This window comes from Scyliorhinus canicula, chromosome 2, assembly GCF_902713615.1.
Source record: "Scyliorhinus canicula chromosome 2, sScyCan1.1, whole genome shotgun sequence".
In the NCBI taxonomy this organism is placed as follows: Eukaryota; Metazoa; Chordata; class Chondrichthyes; order Carcharhiniformes; family Scyliorhinidae; genus Scyliorhinus; species Scyliorhinus canicula.
Window position 1 is genome coordinate 144,937,536 of NC_052147.1, and position 15,768 is coordinate 144,953,303.

The 15,768-nt window shown below is 50.2% G+C and overlaps 1 protein-coding gene across 2 annotated transcripts in view; it reads left to right on the forward strand.

The window, feature by feature from the left end:
- The window catches only part of usp40 (ubiquitin specific peptidase 40), a 194,934-nt gene that overhangs the window by 24,497 nt on the left and 154,669 nt on the right, over nt 1–15,768 (forward strand). For both annotated transcript variants that reach the window (XM_038787466.1, XM_038787473.1), the window contains exon 2: nt 7,218–7,559. In XM_038787466.1, coding sequence (XP_038643394.1) covers nt 7,355–7,559 — 205 coding nt within the window. In that variant the 5' untranslated portion in view covers nt 7,218–7,354. The remainder of the gene's footprint in view (nt 1–7,217; nt 7,560–15,768) is intronic.

The following is a 15,768-nucleotide window of genomic DNA, read 5'->3' on the forward strand; positions in this document are numbered from 1 at the left end:
GATCTTTACTTACCTATGTTTCATCTTTGGTGGCTTAGTGCTGTGGCCATCTAAATCGTTCTTTTCTCCCAGTTACAATATATAATTTGAATTGTTGGATCTGAGCAACTCAGGAACATAAAACAGGGATCAAATATTATGATGACTCATTAACTCTGAATCAAAATATTAACTGTTGAATTAGCAAAACTTAAGTTTAAAAATCCACTCTGAACAACTGACATAAATGTTTGTTATTCACCAATATTTGCCATTACCTCAGATATAAAACCATGCAAGTCGCTACATGCAGGCTAACGCATTTTGGTGCAATTCATTTAGAGCTAAAAATGAATTGCAAAATAAAAGGACATAAAGGGATACAAATGCAATACAGAAGCAAAAAGTATACAATGCCCCAAATCTTGCTGCAGCAGGGCACCTCACAGCATACACCATGAGTTCCACCTTTCCCTCCAACCTTATGACATTGAAATATGAGCTGTCAGTGGTGTAGTACAACAAGGCATCTGAGACCTTAGTGAATGATGTTGTTAACAGTGTCATATCTCCCAAACAACTGAGATTTAAGGATTGAGTAAAAAAAACAGCAATGACAGAGTCAGAGCATGTATCACAGTGTGGCAGATTAGAGCCAAATCAGGTGCAAAAAGAGGGAAATGAAACAAAGAGAGAGAGTTTCTAGATTTAAAAAAAAATAAAATTTAGAGTACCCAATTAATTTTTCCCAATTAAAGGGCAATTTAGCGTGGCCAATCCACCTACCCTGCACATCTTTGGGTTGTGGGGGAGAAACACACACAAACACGGGGAGAATGTGCAAACTCCACACGGACAGTGACCTAGAGCCGGGATCGAACCTGGGACCTCGGCGCCACCATGCTGCCCCGATGTACGTTTTATGACTGGTTAACCATTAGATGTAGGAGCAGAAATCGGTCTTTGGGCCCATTGCACCCCGCTGCAATCAGAGTCAATCAGTGACCAGCGGATACAGATTTAAGTTGATGAATAAAAGAATCAGAGGCAATATAAAGGAACATTTTATTACACAGCGAATTGTGATATTGAATGCACTGTCTGAAAGGTGATGCAATCAAATTTAATGTTAACTTTCAAATGAGAGGACTTCCGGTTGCGGCAATGAGTGAGTGAGCCGTACATTTGGGGGCTCTCACTCCGGCGGGGCTTAAGGACCTGGTTCCCCAATATAGCGGGACTGTGGAGCGGCGAAAGGACGGCCACGGAGGTGCGGAGGAGCGGGCAGCGCTGAATGGAACTGCGGGAGAGCAAGAAGCAACGAAAACGGGAGAGGATGGGACAAAGGCAAGGTGCAGGGGAAGCTGATCCGGGACCCAAGATGGCGGACCTGCGGACCTCGGACCCAGCAATCCAGCAAGCGCTGGAAAATATGCTGCAGGTCATTTAAAAGCAGCTTTGAGTCGTTGAAGTGGGATAACTTGGACCCACTTCAGAAGGCAGTGGATCAGCTGAACCAGAGGCTGGATGCCCAGGACGAAAATGTTAAGGATCTGGGGGAGGCGGTGGAGGAGCAGGCGGATGCACAGACGATTGCGGCGCTAGAAGTCGACGGGTTGAAGGAGAGGCAGAGAAGACTGCTGGACAGTGCAGAGGAGTTGGAAAATAGAGCCCGCAGACAAAATCTGAGGATCATTGGCCTCCCGGAGGGGGCTGAGGGAGTGGATGCCACAGCGTTTGTGGCAGACCTGTTGATGCAGCTGATGGGGGCTGAAGCCTTTCCGCGACCGCCGGAGGTGGAGGGGGCAAACAGAGTGCAGGCGAGACAGGTGCGTCCGGGGGGTCCCCCCCCGTCCGATGGTGATTAGGTTCCACAGGTTTGTGGAAAAGGAGCGGGTGCTGCAGTGGGCAAAGAGTGCCAAGAGCAGCACGTGGAATAACAGTGTTCTTCGCATATACCAGGACCTAAGCCAGGAGGTGGCGAGGCGGCGAGCAGCCTTTAAACAAGTTAAGGAGGTGTTGTTCAAGAAGCATGTGAAGGTTGGTCTGCTGTTCCCGGCCCGTCTTTGGGTAACGCATCAGGGTCAACACCACTACTTCTCCGAGCCCGAAGAAGCGATGGACTTTGCGAGGGATCAGGGACTGGTCCTGAAAAGAAGTCCCACGGATGCAAACTAAGGTCCGAGAACTACCGTTTGAAGGGACGCCGATTGTGCCTAGACTGTTGGTCAACTGTTTACTGTTTTAAAGGTGCCATGTGGGGTATTTGGGTTTTTTCTTCTTCTGTTTTTTGTGTGGGCAATTTTTGCCTGGGGGGTGTGTGGGGAGAGGGGAGTCCCCCCCCCCCCCCCCCCCCCCCCCCTCGTAGGGTCTTATTTTATTTTCCTGGGTCTTTCTGCTGTGATGGGTACCTTTTGTTGGGCTCGCTGAGTGCACTGGGGTGGCCGGTCAGCAATGGGGATTAAAGACGTGAGTTGGGGGCTTTCGTTTTATTTATGTTTATGGTTTGTTAGGTTTGTTTCGGGTGGGGGTTGTAGGGGTAATGGGGTATTGCGGGGTTAACACTTTTCTGTGTACGCGGCGGGAACTGTATTGCACCTGGAGCAGCCTCGCGGGGCGGTTTGATGTTTACATTTTTTTTGACCTTCCTGTGTTAGTGAGATAGCTCCAGTTAGTTGGAGGGGGGGGGGAGGGTGTGCGGGGGAGTGGGGATGAGGTCGTGGAAACAATGGGAATGAGACAGGTGGGCGCTGCAGCAATGAGTCACTGCGCTAGCAGATTGGCTAGTCAAAGGAGTCAGGTGGTGGGGGAGAATACAGCCAATGGATGGCAGGGGTGGAGCTACCGGGGGATGTTGCTGGGGGGGGGTTATTCTGCTGACGTGGGAGGGATCTGAAGTAGGTAATGGAAAGGAGGTCGAGGGTGGAGGCGGCCAAGAGGCGAGCTAAGAATGGCACGGCGCACGGGCCGGGGGCGGGCCCGAGAAAGGTTATGGCTGACCGGCATGGGGGGGGGGAATGGATTGTGCCCCCCAACCAGGCTGATCACCTGGAATGTCAGGGGACTAAATGGGCCAGTTAAAAGGGCACGTGTGTTCAATCATCTGCGGGCTCTGAAGGCGGACATAATTATGTTGCAGGAGACACATCTGAAAGTGACCAGACTAGGCTAAGGAAGGGCTGGATCAGCCAGGTCTTCCACTCGGACTTGGATGCTAAGTCCAGGGGGGTAGTAATTATGATCAATAAGCGGGTTCAATTTGAGGCGGAAGGCGTAGTCGCAGACAGGAGGGGCAGATTCCTGATGGTAAGGGGCAAACTGGAGGGGAGAAGAGGGGTGCTGGTGAACATATATGCTCCGAACTGGGACGACGTGGACTTTATCAAAAGAGTGCTGGGGAAGATCCCGGACCTGGACTCACGTTGGTTGATAATGGGGGGGGGGGGACTTTAATACGGTTCTTGACCTGGGGCTGGACCGGTCGTGTCCCAGAACGGGTAGACTCCCAGCAATGGCAAGGGAGCTGAAAGGGTTCATGGAGCAAATGGGGGCAGAGGACTTATGGAGAGCCAGACAGCCGACGGTAAGGGGCTACTCGTTTTACTCACATGTTCATAAAGTATAGTTTAGGATTGATTTCTTTATCCTGAGCAGGGACTGTGTAGGGGAGGTAAAGAATACGGAATATTCGGCAATCATTATCTCGGACCATGCCCCGCACTGGGTGGACCTGCAGGTCGGGTGGGCAAATTACCAACGCCCGCAGTGGAAGTTAGATGTAGGATTGTTGTCAGAGGAGGGGATATGTGAGAGACGTCAGAAGTGTATGCAAAACTACTTGCAGGTGAACGATACGGGGGAGGTTTCAGCAGCGACCCTGTGGGAGGCGCTGAAGGCAGTAGTGAGGGGGGAGCTGATCTCCATTCAGCTCACAGGGTCAGGGCTGACAGAGCAGAAATGGACAGATTGGTTTGTGAAATGTATTGGATAGACGAGGAGCATGCGGAGTCCCCGGGGAGGACCTACTCAGGGAGAGGCGGCGATTACAGGCGGAACTGGGGGCGTTATCCACGAGTAGGGCCGTGGAACAACTTAGGAAGGCGAGGGGAGTGGTGTATGAGCATGGGGAGAAGGCCAGCAGATTGCTAGCGCCACAACTCAGGAAGAGGGAGACGGCCAGGGAAATAAGTAGAGTGATTGATGAGGAGGGGAGAAGAGCGGAGGACCCGGCAGGACTGAATAAGGTATTCAGGGACTTCTATAGTAAGCTGTATACTTCGGAGCCCCCGGAAGAGCCGGAGGAGATGAAAAGGTTCCTGGACAGGCTAACATTCCCAAAAGTAGGCGGGGGACTAGTGGACGGGCTGGGGGCCCCGGTTAGAGTGGAGGAGGTATTGGGGGGCCTAAAGGCCATGCAGTCGGGGAAACCCCCGGGGCCGGATGGATACCCAATAGAGTTTTACAAGAAGTTCTTGGAGTTAGTGGGACCGGTCTTGACGAGGGTTTTTAATGAGGCAAGGGACAGAGGGACCCTGCTGCCGACGATGTCGCAAGCCACCATCTCGCTGATATTGAAGCGGGACAAGGACCCGGAATCTTGCGGGTCATACAGACCAATCTCCCTGATCAATGTAGACGCCAAGCTCCTGGCGAAGGTCCTGGCGATTAGAATTGAGGACTGCGTACCGGAGGTGATTGGGGACGATCAGACAGGGTTTGTGAAAGGCAGGCAGCTGACAGCTAACTTGAGAAGATTGCTTAGTGTGATCATGATGCCCCCGACGGGCAAGGAGGTAGAGGCAGTGGTGGCAATGGACGCTGAGAAGGCCTTCGATCGGGTGGAGTGGGGCTCTCTGTGGGAGGTGCTCGGACGGTTTGGGTTCAGGGAGGGACTGGTGAATTGGGCCAGACTACTGTACCAGGCCCCAAAAGCTAGCGTTAGGTCGAACAGGGTAGTGTCAGATTATTTCAGACTACATCGCGGGACCAGACAGGGATGCCCACTCTCCCCGTTGCTGTTTGCGCTGCCATAGAGTCGTTGCCGATTGCACCCACCTCCCCTACATGCCTCCTCCACTGGCCCCATATCCGCAGGGCCGCCCCCACTACCGGCTTTGAGAGCTGCAAAGGGATGGAAGGGAATGGCCAGGGGCGGGGTGGAACATAGGGTTTCTCTCTATGCGGATGACCTGCTCCTGTACGTGTCGGACCCTCTGGCCGGGATGGAAAATATACTGGAAACACTGAGGAAGTTCTGCCGGTTTTCACGGTACAAATTAAATATGGCCAAGAGTGAGATATTTGTGGTGCAGGCAAGGGGCCAGGAGAATAGACTGAAGGAGCTGCCATTTAGGCTGGTTGAGGAAAGTTTCCGGTACTTGGGGATACAGGTGGCACGAGACTGGGGCAGGCTGCACAAGTTAAATTTGACCAGGGTGGTGGAACAAATGAAGAGGGAGTTTCGGAGATGGGATGCACTCCCGCTGTCACTGGCGAGGAGGGTGCAGACTGTAAAGATGACAATCCTCCCTAGATTCCTGTTCATCTTCCAGTGCCTCCCGATCTTTATCCCACAGTCCTTCTTCAAAAGGACTGGCAAAATAATCATGAGCTTTGTCTGGGCGGGAAAATCCCCGCGGGTGAAGAACGCGATTCTTGAGAGGAGCCGCAGCGAGGGAGGGCTGGCATTTCCGAGTCTGATCAACTACTACTGGGCGGCTAACATAGCCATGATAAGGAAGTGGATGGTGGGTACGGGGTCTATTTGGGAGCGGGTGGAGGCGACTTCGTGCAGGGGCACCAGTTTGGCAGCCCTGGTCACGGCTCCCCTACCGCTGTCACCAGCCAGGTACTCCACCAGCCCGGTAGTGGGGGCGGCCCTGCGGATATGGGGCCAGTGGAGGAGGCATGTAGGGGAGGTGGGTGCGTCTGCCTGGGCACCAATATGTGATAACCATCGATTTGCCCCTGGGAGCATGGATGGGGGGGTTTCGAACATGGCGGCGAACGGGGGTGAGGAGGGTGGGCGATATGTTCCTGGAGGGGAGCTTTGCGGGTTTGAGGGGCTTGGAGGAGAAATTTGGTTTGGTAAGGGGAAATTATTTCAGGTACTTACAGATGCGGGACTTTGTCCGCACACAGGTCCCATCCTTCCCACACCTCCCGCCAATAGGGATCCAAGACAGAATAGTCTCTAGAGGAGTAGGAGGAGAGGGTAGAGTCTCAGACATTTATAAGGTACTCATGAAGGAGGGAGAGTCCCAGACTGAGGAACTGAAACTCAAATAGGAGGAGGAGCTTGGCGGGGAGATGGAGGGACGGGCTGTGGGCAGAAGCCTTGAGTAGGGTAAATTCAACCGCAACATGTGCCAGGCTCGGCCTGATTCAATTTAAGGTCGTTCACCGGGCCCACATGACGGTAGCTTGGATGAGCAAATTCTTTGGGGTAGAGGATAAGTGCGCTAGATGCGGGGGAGGACCAGCAAACCACGATATGTTTTGGGCATGTCCTATGCTTAGGGGGTACTGGGGGGGGATTTGCGGGGAACATGTCCCGGGGGCTAAAAACAAGGGTGGAGATGGGTCCAGGGGTGGCAATTTTTGGGGTTTCGGAAGATCCAGGAGTCCAGGGTGAGAAAGAGGCCGATGTTCTGGCCTTTGCTTCCCTGATAGCCCGGCGACGAATACTGCTGGCATGGAGGGACTCAAAACCCCTGAAGACCGACCTATGGTTTTCGGACACGTCAAGTTTTCTGGGTATGGAAAAAATTCAGTTTGCCTTGAGGGGATCTGTACTGGGGTTCGCCCGAAGGTGGCAACCATTCATCGACTTCTTCGCGGGAGAGTGAACGTCAGCAGGGGGGAGGGGGGAGATTAGTGTAGAGTAGGAGGGATAAATAGGCGGGTAGTGTTGATGGGAGAGGAGCGGGCTTGTGCAGTATGGTTGATTGAAGTATTGATTTTACGTTGATGTTTCCACATTTTTGCCGCCTTTGCTTTTTTTTGTGTTGTTATCTGTAACTGTTTCCAATGCCGAAAAATACCTCAATAAAATTGTTTGATAAAAAAACTTTCAAGTGAGAGTGTAATAAATACTTGTAAAATAAATTGCCGGTCTGTGGAGAAAGAGTCGGAGAGTGGAACAAGTTAGCTGTACAAAAAACAGATGCAATTGACATAATGGCCTCATTCTGTGCCATATTTGATTCAATAACTTACAAAATTTTAATTTTTTTCAGGGGACGTACTGCAGCTATCTACGAATCAGAACGTCCAATGCTACTCGGAATGAGATAGCAATAACCTCATAGCTGCAACTTTGGTTTATTTGGCTAAAGGAACTGAATGAGAGGTTGTGTTCCTCGAATTCTGCAGGATGTTTGGGGACATGTTTGAAGAAGAGGAAGACACTGGCTTTGTGTCCGACAACAAAAGAGTGAATGGACGGAAATCCAGGAAAAAGGACACTGACCCCCCACCGCACAGGGCAGCCAGTAACCTCAGTGGAATCAAAAACCAGGGAGGCACCTGCTACCTCAACTCGCTGCTTCAGACCTTACTGTACACACCTGAATTCCGAGGTAAATTATTTGAATTGTTTGAATAATTATTTGAATATGTGAATAAATTGTCGGGAGAATCAAAATTCCTAGTTACTCAGTGAAGTACAAAGCTTTTGTTTGCAAGTGCAGTGGTCATTTAATTGTTCCGTGTTATCTTTGCATTTCAACAATAGATGCTGATGTGGCTTTATTTAAATAAAGCAAGAAAAAGCCAGGTATTACAGTAGGTCAGGACACACAGCCTTTCATCAGAGGGATCAATCCAGACTGATGGTATGAAAATCTCTTCTGTCGAACATCCAGTAGAAGGATGAGCAGAAACACCCTTCAGCTTAATATCCAGAAGATCTAAGCCATTAACTTTGGTCACTGCAGGAAACATCATTTTCTAGCCATGGACTCCATCCATCTCCATGGCCACTGAAGCTGAACCAGACTGTACACAGCATTGGAGTTCTATTCTATTTGAGCTTGGCTTCCAATCCATCACCAACAGCTCCCACTTGCACTTCTAACATTTCCCACCCCCTATCTCAGATCATCTGCTGCTGAAATCTTCGTCCATTGCTTTGCTACATTTAATCTTCATTATTTCAGTCCTCTCCTGGCTGGCTTCCCACCTTGAAAATGTAAATTTGAATTCTTCGCAAACTTTGCTGCCTGTGTGTCCCAGCTTGCACCAAGTCCTATTCACCGATCAACCTTGTACTAACTAACGTTGGCTCCAGGTCGATCGATGCTTTGCTTCTCATCCTTGCTTTCAAATGCCTTCATGGCTTTTCCCCCTCAACCCCTGTAGTCTCTTCCACAGAATCATAGAATTCACAGTGCAGAAGGAAGCCATTTGGCCCATCAAGTCTGCACCGGCCCTTGGAAAGGGCACCCTACTTAAGTCCTCACTTCCAGCCTATCCCAGTAACCCCACCTAACCTTTTGGACACTAAGGGGCAATTTATCATGGCCAATCCACCTAACATACACATCTTTGGACAGTGGGAGGAAACCGGAGCACCCGGAGGAAACCCACGCAGGCACGGGAGAAAGTGCAAACTCCACACGTCACCCAAGGCCAGAATTGAACCTGGGTCCGTGGAGCTGTGAGGCAGCAGTGTGAACCACTGCCACCGTGCTGCCCCTATAACCCTGTAAGATCTCTGCAATGCTCTAATTCTGGCCTCTTGGGCATTCCTAGTTTTAATCGCTTCACCATTGGTGGCTGTGCCTTCCGTTGCCCAGGCTTTAAGGTCTAGAATTTTGTCCCTACGCTGCCCCCCCCCAAAATAGCTACATGTCCCTCCTGTTTTATGCCCATCCTTGGATTGGATTGGATTTGTTTATTGTCACGTGTACCGAGGTACAGTGAAAAGTATTTTTCTGCAAGCAGCTCAACAGATCATTCAGTACATGGGAAGAAAGGGAATTAAACAAAATACAAGAAAATACATAATAGGGCAACACAAGATACTCAATGTAACTACATAAGCATTGGCATCGGATGAAGCATTCAGGGTGTAGTGTTAATGAGGTCAGTCCATAAGAGGGTCATTTAGGAGTCGTAACGGTGGGGAAGAAGCTGTTTTTGAGTCTGTCCGTGCGTGTTCTCAGACTTCTGTATCTCCTGCCCGATGGAAGAAGTTGGAAAAGTGAGTAAGCCGGGTGGGAGGAATCCTTGATTATGCTGCCCACTTTGACCAGGCAGCGGGAGGTGTAGACGGAGTCAATGGATGGGAGGCAGGTTTGTGTGATGGACTGGGCGGTATTCACGACTCTCTGAAGTTCCTTGCAGTCCTGGGCTGAGCAGTTGCCATACCAGGCTGTGATGCAGCCCGATAGGATGCTCACTATGGTGCATCTGTAAAAGTTGATAAGGGTTAATGTGGATATGCCGAATTTCCTTAGTTTCCTGAGGAAGTATTGGCGCTGTTGTGCTTTCTTGGTGATAGCGTCGACGTGAGTGGACCAGGACAGATTTTTGGTGATGTGCACCCCTAGGAATTTGAAACTGCTAACCATCTCCACCTCGGCCCCATTGATGCTGACAGGCGTGTGTACAGTACTTTGCTTCCTGAAGTCTTTAGTTTTGCTGGCATTGAGGGAGAGATTGTTGTCGTTACACCACTCTACCAGTTTCTCTATTTCCCTCCTGTATTCTGACTCGTCGTTATTCGAGATCCGGCCCACTATGGTCGTATCGTCAGCAAACTTGTAGATGGAGTTGGAACCAAGTTTTGCCACGCAGTCGTGTGTGTACAGGGAGTAGAGTAGGAGGCTAAGTACGCAGCCTTGCGGGGCACCAGTATTGAGGACTATTGTGGAGGAGGTGTTAGTGTTCATTCTTACTGATTGTGGTCTGTTGGTCAGAAAATCGAGGACACAGTTGCAGAGTGGAGAGCCAAGTCTTAGGTTTTGGACCTTTGATACGAGCTTGGCTGGGATTATGGTGTTGAAGGCGGAGCTGTAGTCAATAAATAGGAGTCTGATGTAGGAGTCCTTGTTTTCGAGATGCTCTAGGGATGAGTGTAGGGCTAGGTAAATGGTGTCTGATGTGGACCGGTTGCGACGGTATGCGAATTGAAGTGGGTCAAGGCGTTCCGGGAGTATGGAGGTGATGCGCTTCATGATCAGCCTCTCGAAGCACTTTATTACAACTGACGTCAGGGCCACCGGGCGGCAGTCATTGAGGCACGTTGCCTGGTTCTTCTTTGGTACCGGTATGATGGTGGTCTTCTTGAAGCAGGTGGGGACCTCGGAGTGGAGTAGGGACAGGTTAAAGATATCTGTGAATACCTCTGTCAGCTGGTCTGCGCAGGCTCTGAGTGCACGACCAGGGATCCCGTCCGGGCCCGTCGCCTTCCGCGGGTTCACTTTCAGGAAGGCCGATCTGACTTCGGAAGCTGTGATGGTGTCACAGCTTGAAGCTATCTCTTCCATAAAACTTGTGGTCTTAATATTTTCTTCCGTAGCTTAGTGTTAATTATGCCTGAGAATGTTCCTGTGAAGCACCTTGGGCAGTTTTACCATGTTAAACGTACTATATAAATGCATTAGGGTTGGGTTATTCACGGGAGGAGTCCTACAGGAATTTGACTGTTCCTAACTAGTACAAATAAGCTTATTTGGTGCTTATAATTTTACACAAATTATTCTAATCGGGCCTCAGACATTTGGTGCAGTAAGTGGCAACAAGTGACAATGTTCCAATCTTGTAATGTTTGATTTAAAATGTACTGCTGGGCATGAGTGAGAGAGCTTTACTGTGCATATATTCATGTTCCATTTGATCCAGAAATATTTAATTGCAGGTGAGAAAACTGTTTCATCCACCTGCCAAAATGTCTCTTTCCAACAGTGATAGCTGGCACCTTAATGAGTAAAAAAAAGAAACACAAGCTACAGTTTAAGCTTTATTTTGTACATTATGTGCTAATGAACATTATTGATAGAGGGTAGAGTGATATAATGCTTCCCATTAAGTTGCGTTCACTGCCGATCGCTTCTGTACAGGAGATATTACTGCATTTTTAATGGTTCAACAGGACTGTTGTTAAACCACAAGAGAATACTGGGTGGGAGCAATCACCATCCCCATGAGTATCACCAAATACAAGCGCCTTCGCTAAGGAGGCGTAGAGCTGAGATTGATCATGTTGAGTTCTACATAAAGTTGGCCAAAGGTGGAACCAACAGACAGACCGAGCTGGGATCTGATGTATAGTGACCATTAAGCTACAATAAACCAAAATTGCTTTTGCTAAATTTGTTGTGGGCTCCTTGTAGTCTACAAAGTTGGCAACGAGGATAAAACTATTGGTGACGCTGCTACATCGCTGGGTAAACCACCTCCTCTAGTCTGCTTGATTTAAGGTTGGAAATTTTCTTTCTTAAGCCGAATTTGGGGAATAAGGACCTTCCCTTTCAGAAATGCTACGTGACCCTTTGCTCTGTGGCTCAAACAATGTGGCTACTCAGCGGAAGTTCCTAGCCAAACCATCTTTAGACCTGCAGCAAGCTTTGCAAATTTTGCTTGACTGTGAAAGCACGGAAGAGTGCAGTAGATCCAAGGGACCGAGGTTGAGTGAGGTGTGGATCTGGGGGAGTTGGTTAAAGAGGGGCTATGGCTGATCGGCAAGAGGGGGCGGCGGGAAGCCCCTGACCTATTGGCCACGTGGAACGTTCGGGGGTTGAATGGCCCGGTTGTGCATTTAAGGGGTTTGAAGGCGGATGTTGTGTTTCTTCAGGAGACGGCGGGGAGGCCCCTGATGGGTTCCCAGTTGAGTTCTATAAGAAGTTTGGGTTGGAACTGGGGCCCCTGCTAGTTGAGATGTATAATGAGTCGATGGATGTTGGGGGGGGGAGAACTCCCCCCACGCTATTTCATGCTTCGATATTGTTTCTTCTAATAAAGGACAAGGACCTGAGGAAGTGTGGATCATACCGCCCGATCTCGCTGTTGTATGCAAATGCAAAGTTGTTGGCGAAGTTGTTGGTGATGTGGCTACGGGATGGTCTGCCGGGGATGATAGGTTAGGACTAGACGGGGTTTGTGAAGGGGCGGCAGTTATTGGTGAACGTGCGGAGGTTGTTTAAAGTTATAATGATGTCCTCGGAGGGCCGTGAAGTGGAAGTGTTATGGCAGTGGACGTGGAGAAGGCGTTTGACTGGGTCGATTGGGCGTATTCGTTTGAGGTGTTGGGGAGTTTCGGGTTTGGGTAGGGGTTTGTGGATTGGGTTCAGTTGTTGAATAAGGTGCCTGAGGCGAGTGTTCGGACTAACAAGGTTAGTTCTGATTATTTTGGGTTGCACCAGGGAACAACGCAGGGCCGTCCGCCCTCCGCTGCTCTTTGTCCTGGCGATTGAACCCATGGCAATGGCGCTTAGGGGTTTGAGGGAATGGAGGGGTGGGGGGGAGGGGGGGGTGGGGAGCATCGAACACTGTGTCTCTTTGTACACGGATGATCTGCTGTATATTTTGGACTCGGCCGGAAGCTTTGTTAGGATCATGGGGTTTTGGGGAAGTTAGGCTGCCTTTCAGCGTATATGCTGAATCTGGGGAAAAGCGAGTTTTCCCAATTAATGCACAGGGACAGGAGAAGAGGTTGGGGGAACTGCCGGTTTGGTTGGTGGGGGCGAGCTTTCGCTACCTTGGGATACAGATGTCGTGGAGTTGGGCCCAGCTGCATAAGTTGAACTTGGCACGGCTGGTGGAGAGAATGAAGGCGGATTTTAAGAGATGGGATGTGTTGTCATTGTTGGCAGTATGGGTCCAGACGGTAAAGATGACGGTGTGGCCCAAGTTTTTGTTTGTGTTCCAAAACCTCCCGATTCTTGTGCCCAATACCATTTTCAGGAAGGTTAATGGGATGATCTTGAGTTTGTGTGGGCAGGGAAGGCTCTGCAGATTAAGAGTGTTTTTGGAAAGGGAGCGACGGGGGTGAGGGGCGAGTATTCGGCGGGTAGCATTGCCGAGCTTGTCGAACTACTACCAGGCAGCTAACATTGCAATGGTTAGGAAATGGGCATGGAGCAGTGATCATTTTGGGGGCGGATGAAGGCGGCCTAAGGGCACTCTTGTTGGTGCTCTTTCCGTTCTCATCGGTCATGTACTCCACGGGCCTGGTGGTGGTACCAACATCAGCACTGAGGGTTTGTAACCAGTGTTGGCACTTTGGAATGAAAGGTATGCTTTTGTGGGCACCGATTTGCGACAATCATAGGATTGCTCCAGGGGTTGAATGTGAGTTTTCGGGGGTGGCAGCAGGGGGGATAGAATATTTTAGGGATTTGTTTGTGGGAGGGATGTTTCTAAGCCTGGAGGAGTTGGAAATGGAATGAGTTTAGTTGCCGAAAGGGAATGAGTTTAGATATCTGCAGGTTAGGGATTTTGCGCGAAAGGAGGTGCTGTCATTTCCGATGCTGCCACTGGTGCTGCAGGATAAACTTCTATCTGAGAATGAGATAGGGGAAGGCAAGGTTGTGGATATATGTGGGGAGCTGTTGAAGAGAGAGAGTGCTCCTGGATGAGGTTAGGTGTAAGTGGGAGAAAGAATTGGGTGGGGAATTGGGGGCCAGAATATGGAGTGAAGCTCTGTGGAGGGTGAATGCATCCTCTTTGTGTGCGAGACTGGGCTGTATCCAAATTAAGGTGGTGCACCGGGCTCACATGATGTAATCCAGGATGAGTTGGTTCTTTGCATGGGTGGAGGATAGGTGTGGGCACTGTGCGGGGAGGCTGGCAAATCATGTGCATATGTTTTGGATGTGTCTGAGGTTGAGGGAATACATTTTTGGACAAATGTCAAAAGTTTTGGGGTAGAGGTAGCTCCGAGTCGAGACATGGCACTACTTTAGTGTGGAGGAGTGCAGTTCGGGAGAGATCCCGAAATGTTGGCCTTTGCCTCCCTGATAGCCCGGAGACTGATTTTGTTGTGCTGGCGGGACTCGGAGCCGCCGAAGGCAGGGGTGTGGGTGAGCGATTTGCAGAATTCCTGCATTTGGAAGAGACCAAGTTCGCCATTCAAGGTTCGGAGGAGGTGTTCACCTCGAAGTGGAAGTTGTTCATAGATTTCTTTAAAGAGTGTAGAGACGTCGGGGGTGGGTGGGGAGGGGTTTCATTTTATTTTTTGTCCGGGTTGGGGGGGATGTGATGAAAAATTGAAAAGGGGGACAGTTGGCGGTGGGGGGTGTTTATTTTGGGAGGGTTGCAGGGAGGGAGGGGTCTGTTTCCTATTGCCGCGGTTGGCTTTTGTGGTTATGTATATATTGAAAATACCTTCAACAAAATTAAAAAAAAAAAGAAAAATTCTGTTGGTCCTTCTGTATGCACTGAATCCCAGAGGTGTTAGTTACCGATAATGGAACACCTTTTACAAGTGAACAGCCCTCGTGATTCCTGAAGGTGAACGGGATGCGATACGTTTGGACGGCCCCATATCGCCCGACCTCGGGTGGGTTGGCGAAAGGCCAGTGTAAAAGTTCAAACGTGGACTTAAAAAGCAGACTGAAGGTCGCTGGACACAAGACTGGCCATTTTCTTGTTCTGCTATAGGACCACTCCACATGCTGCGACCGGGGTAGCACGGCTGAATTGTCATGGACCGGAGGCTTAAAACCCGTTTCAGTATGGCTTTCCCTGATATAGGTGGGAAAATATGCCACAGCCAGGAGATGCAAAGATGTTGCCCTGTTTGACAAAAAACACCCAGGCTATTCATACCAGGTGTTGCAGTATATGTTAGAAATGTTGTAGATGGTGCCCAGTGGATCTCCGGGACAATTGTCCGCCAGTCAGGGCTGGTAACTTATCAAGTGCAGGCACAAGGAGACTTCTGGTGGCAGCCATGGAGGAGTAGGTCGCACATTCGATAGCTCCCGCCTGAATCGGACTTTCGGACCTTTTTTCCCTGGATTTTTGTGGATTTTATGAAATAAATCGGTGGAGTGGCCGTGTGAAACAAATTAGTCCCGATAGAGGGAAGCTGGCAGTGGGGCGAAGCATGGCAGGCGGCAAGGACCAAGGAGCGGCTGCTCACTGGCCGAAGGAGCAACAGATGGAGTTTTTCAAGAATTGCTTTGCCGAGCTAAAAACGGATACCTTGACTCGATGAAAGCATTGATCGACCAAATGGTCGCGACTCAGGCAGCCCAGGGGAAAGCGATCCAGGAGATCGAATTAAAACTCACCAACCAAGAGGCCGAGATAACTGTGCTGGAGCATAAGGTGGAGGTGCTAGAGGACCGCCACAAGCAGATGCAGGTGAAGCTGAAGGAGCTAGAGAACAGAACCAGGAGGCAGAATTTAAGAATCGTCGGCCTTCCTGAGGGTATCGAGGGGTCAGACGCAGGAGCATATGTAGCGAGTACGCTGGTCGTTGGTGGGAGCGGTGGCTTTCCCTCGACCCCTGAAGCTGGATGGAGTCCACAGAGCCCTCGCAAGGAAACCCTGGGCAAATGACACGCCAAGGGCTCTGGTGGTCCGTTTCCACCGTTTTTCAGACCAGGAGCGCGTTCTGCGATGGGTTAAGAAGGAACGGAGCAGCAAGTGGGAGAATAATGAGGTGCGCATCGATCAGGACCTGGGTGTGGAGCTGGCCAAGAGACGTGCGGGGCTCAACCGGGCAAAGGCGACCCTCTTTAAGAAGGGGTGAAGTTTGGGGTGTTATACCCAGCGAGACTGTGGGTAACGCACGAGGACCGGCACTATTATTTCGAGTTGCCAGATGATGTTTGG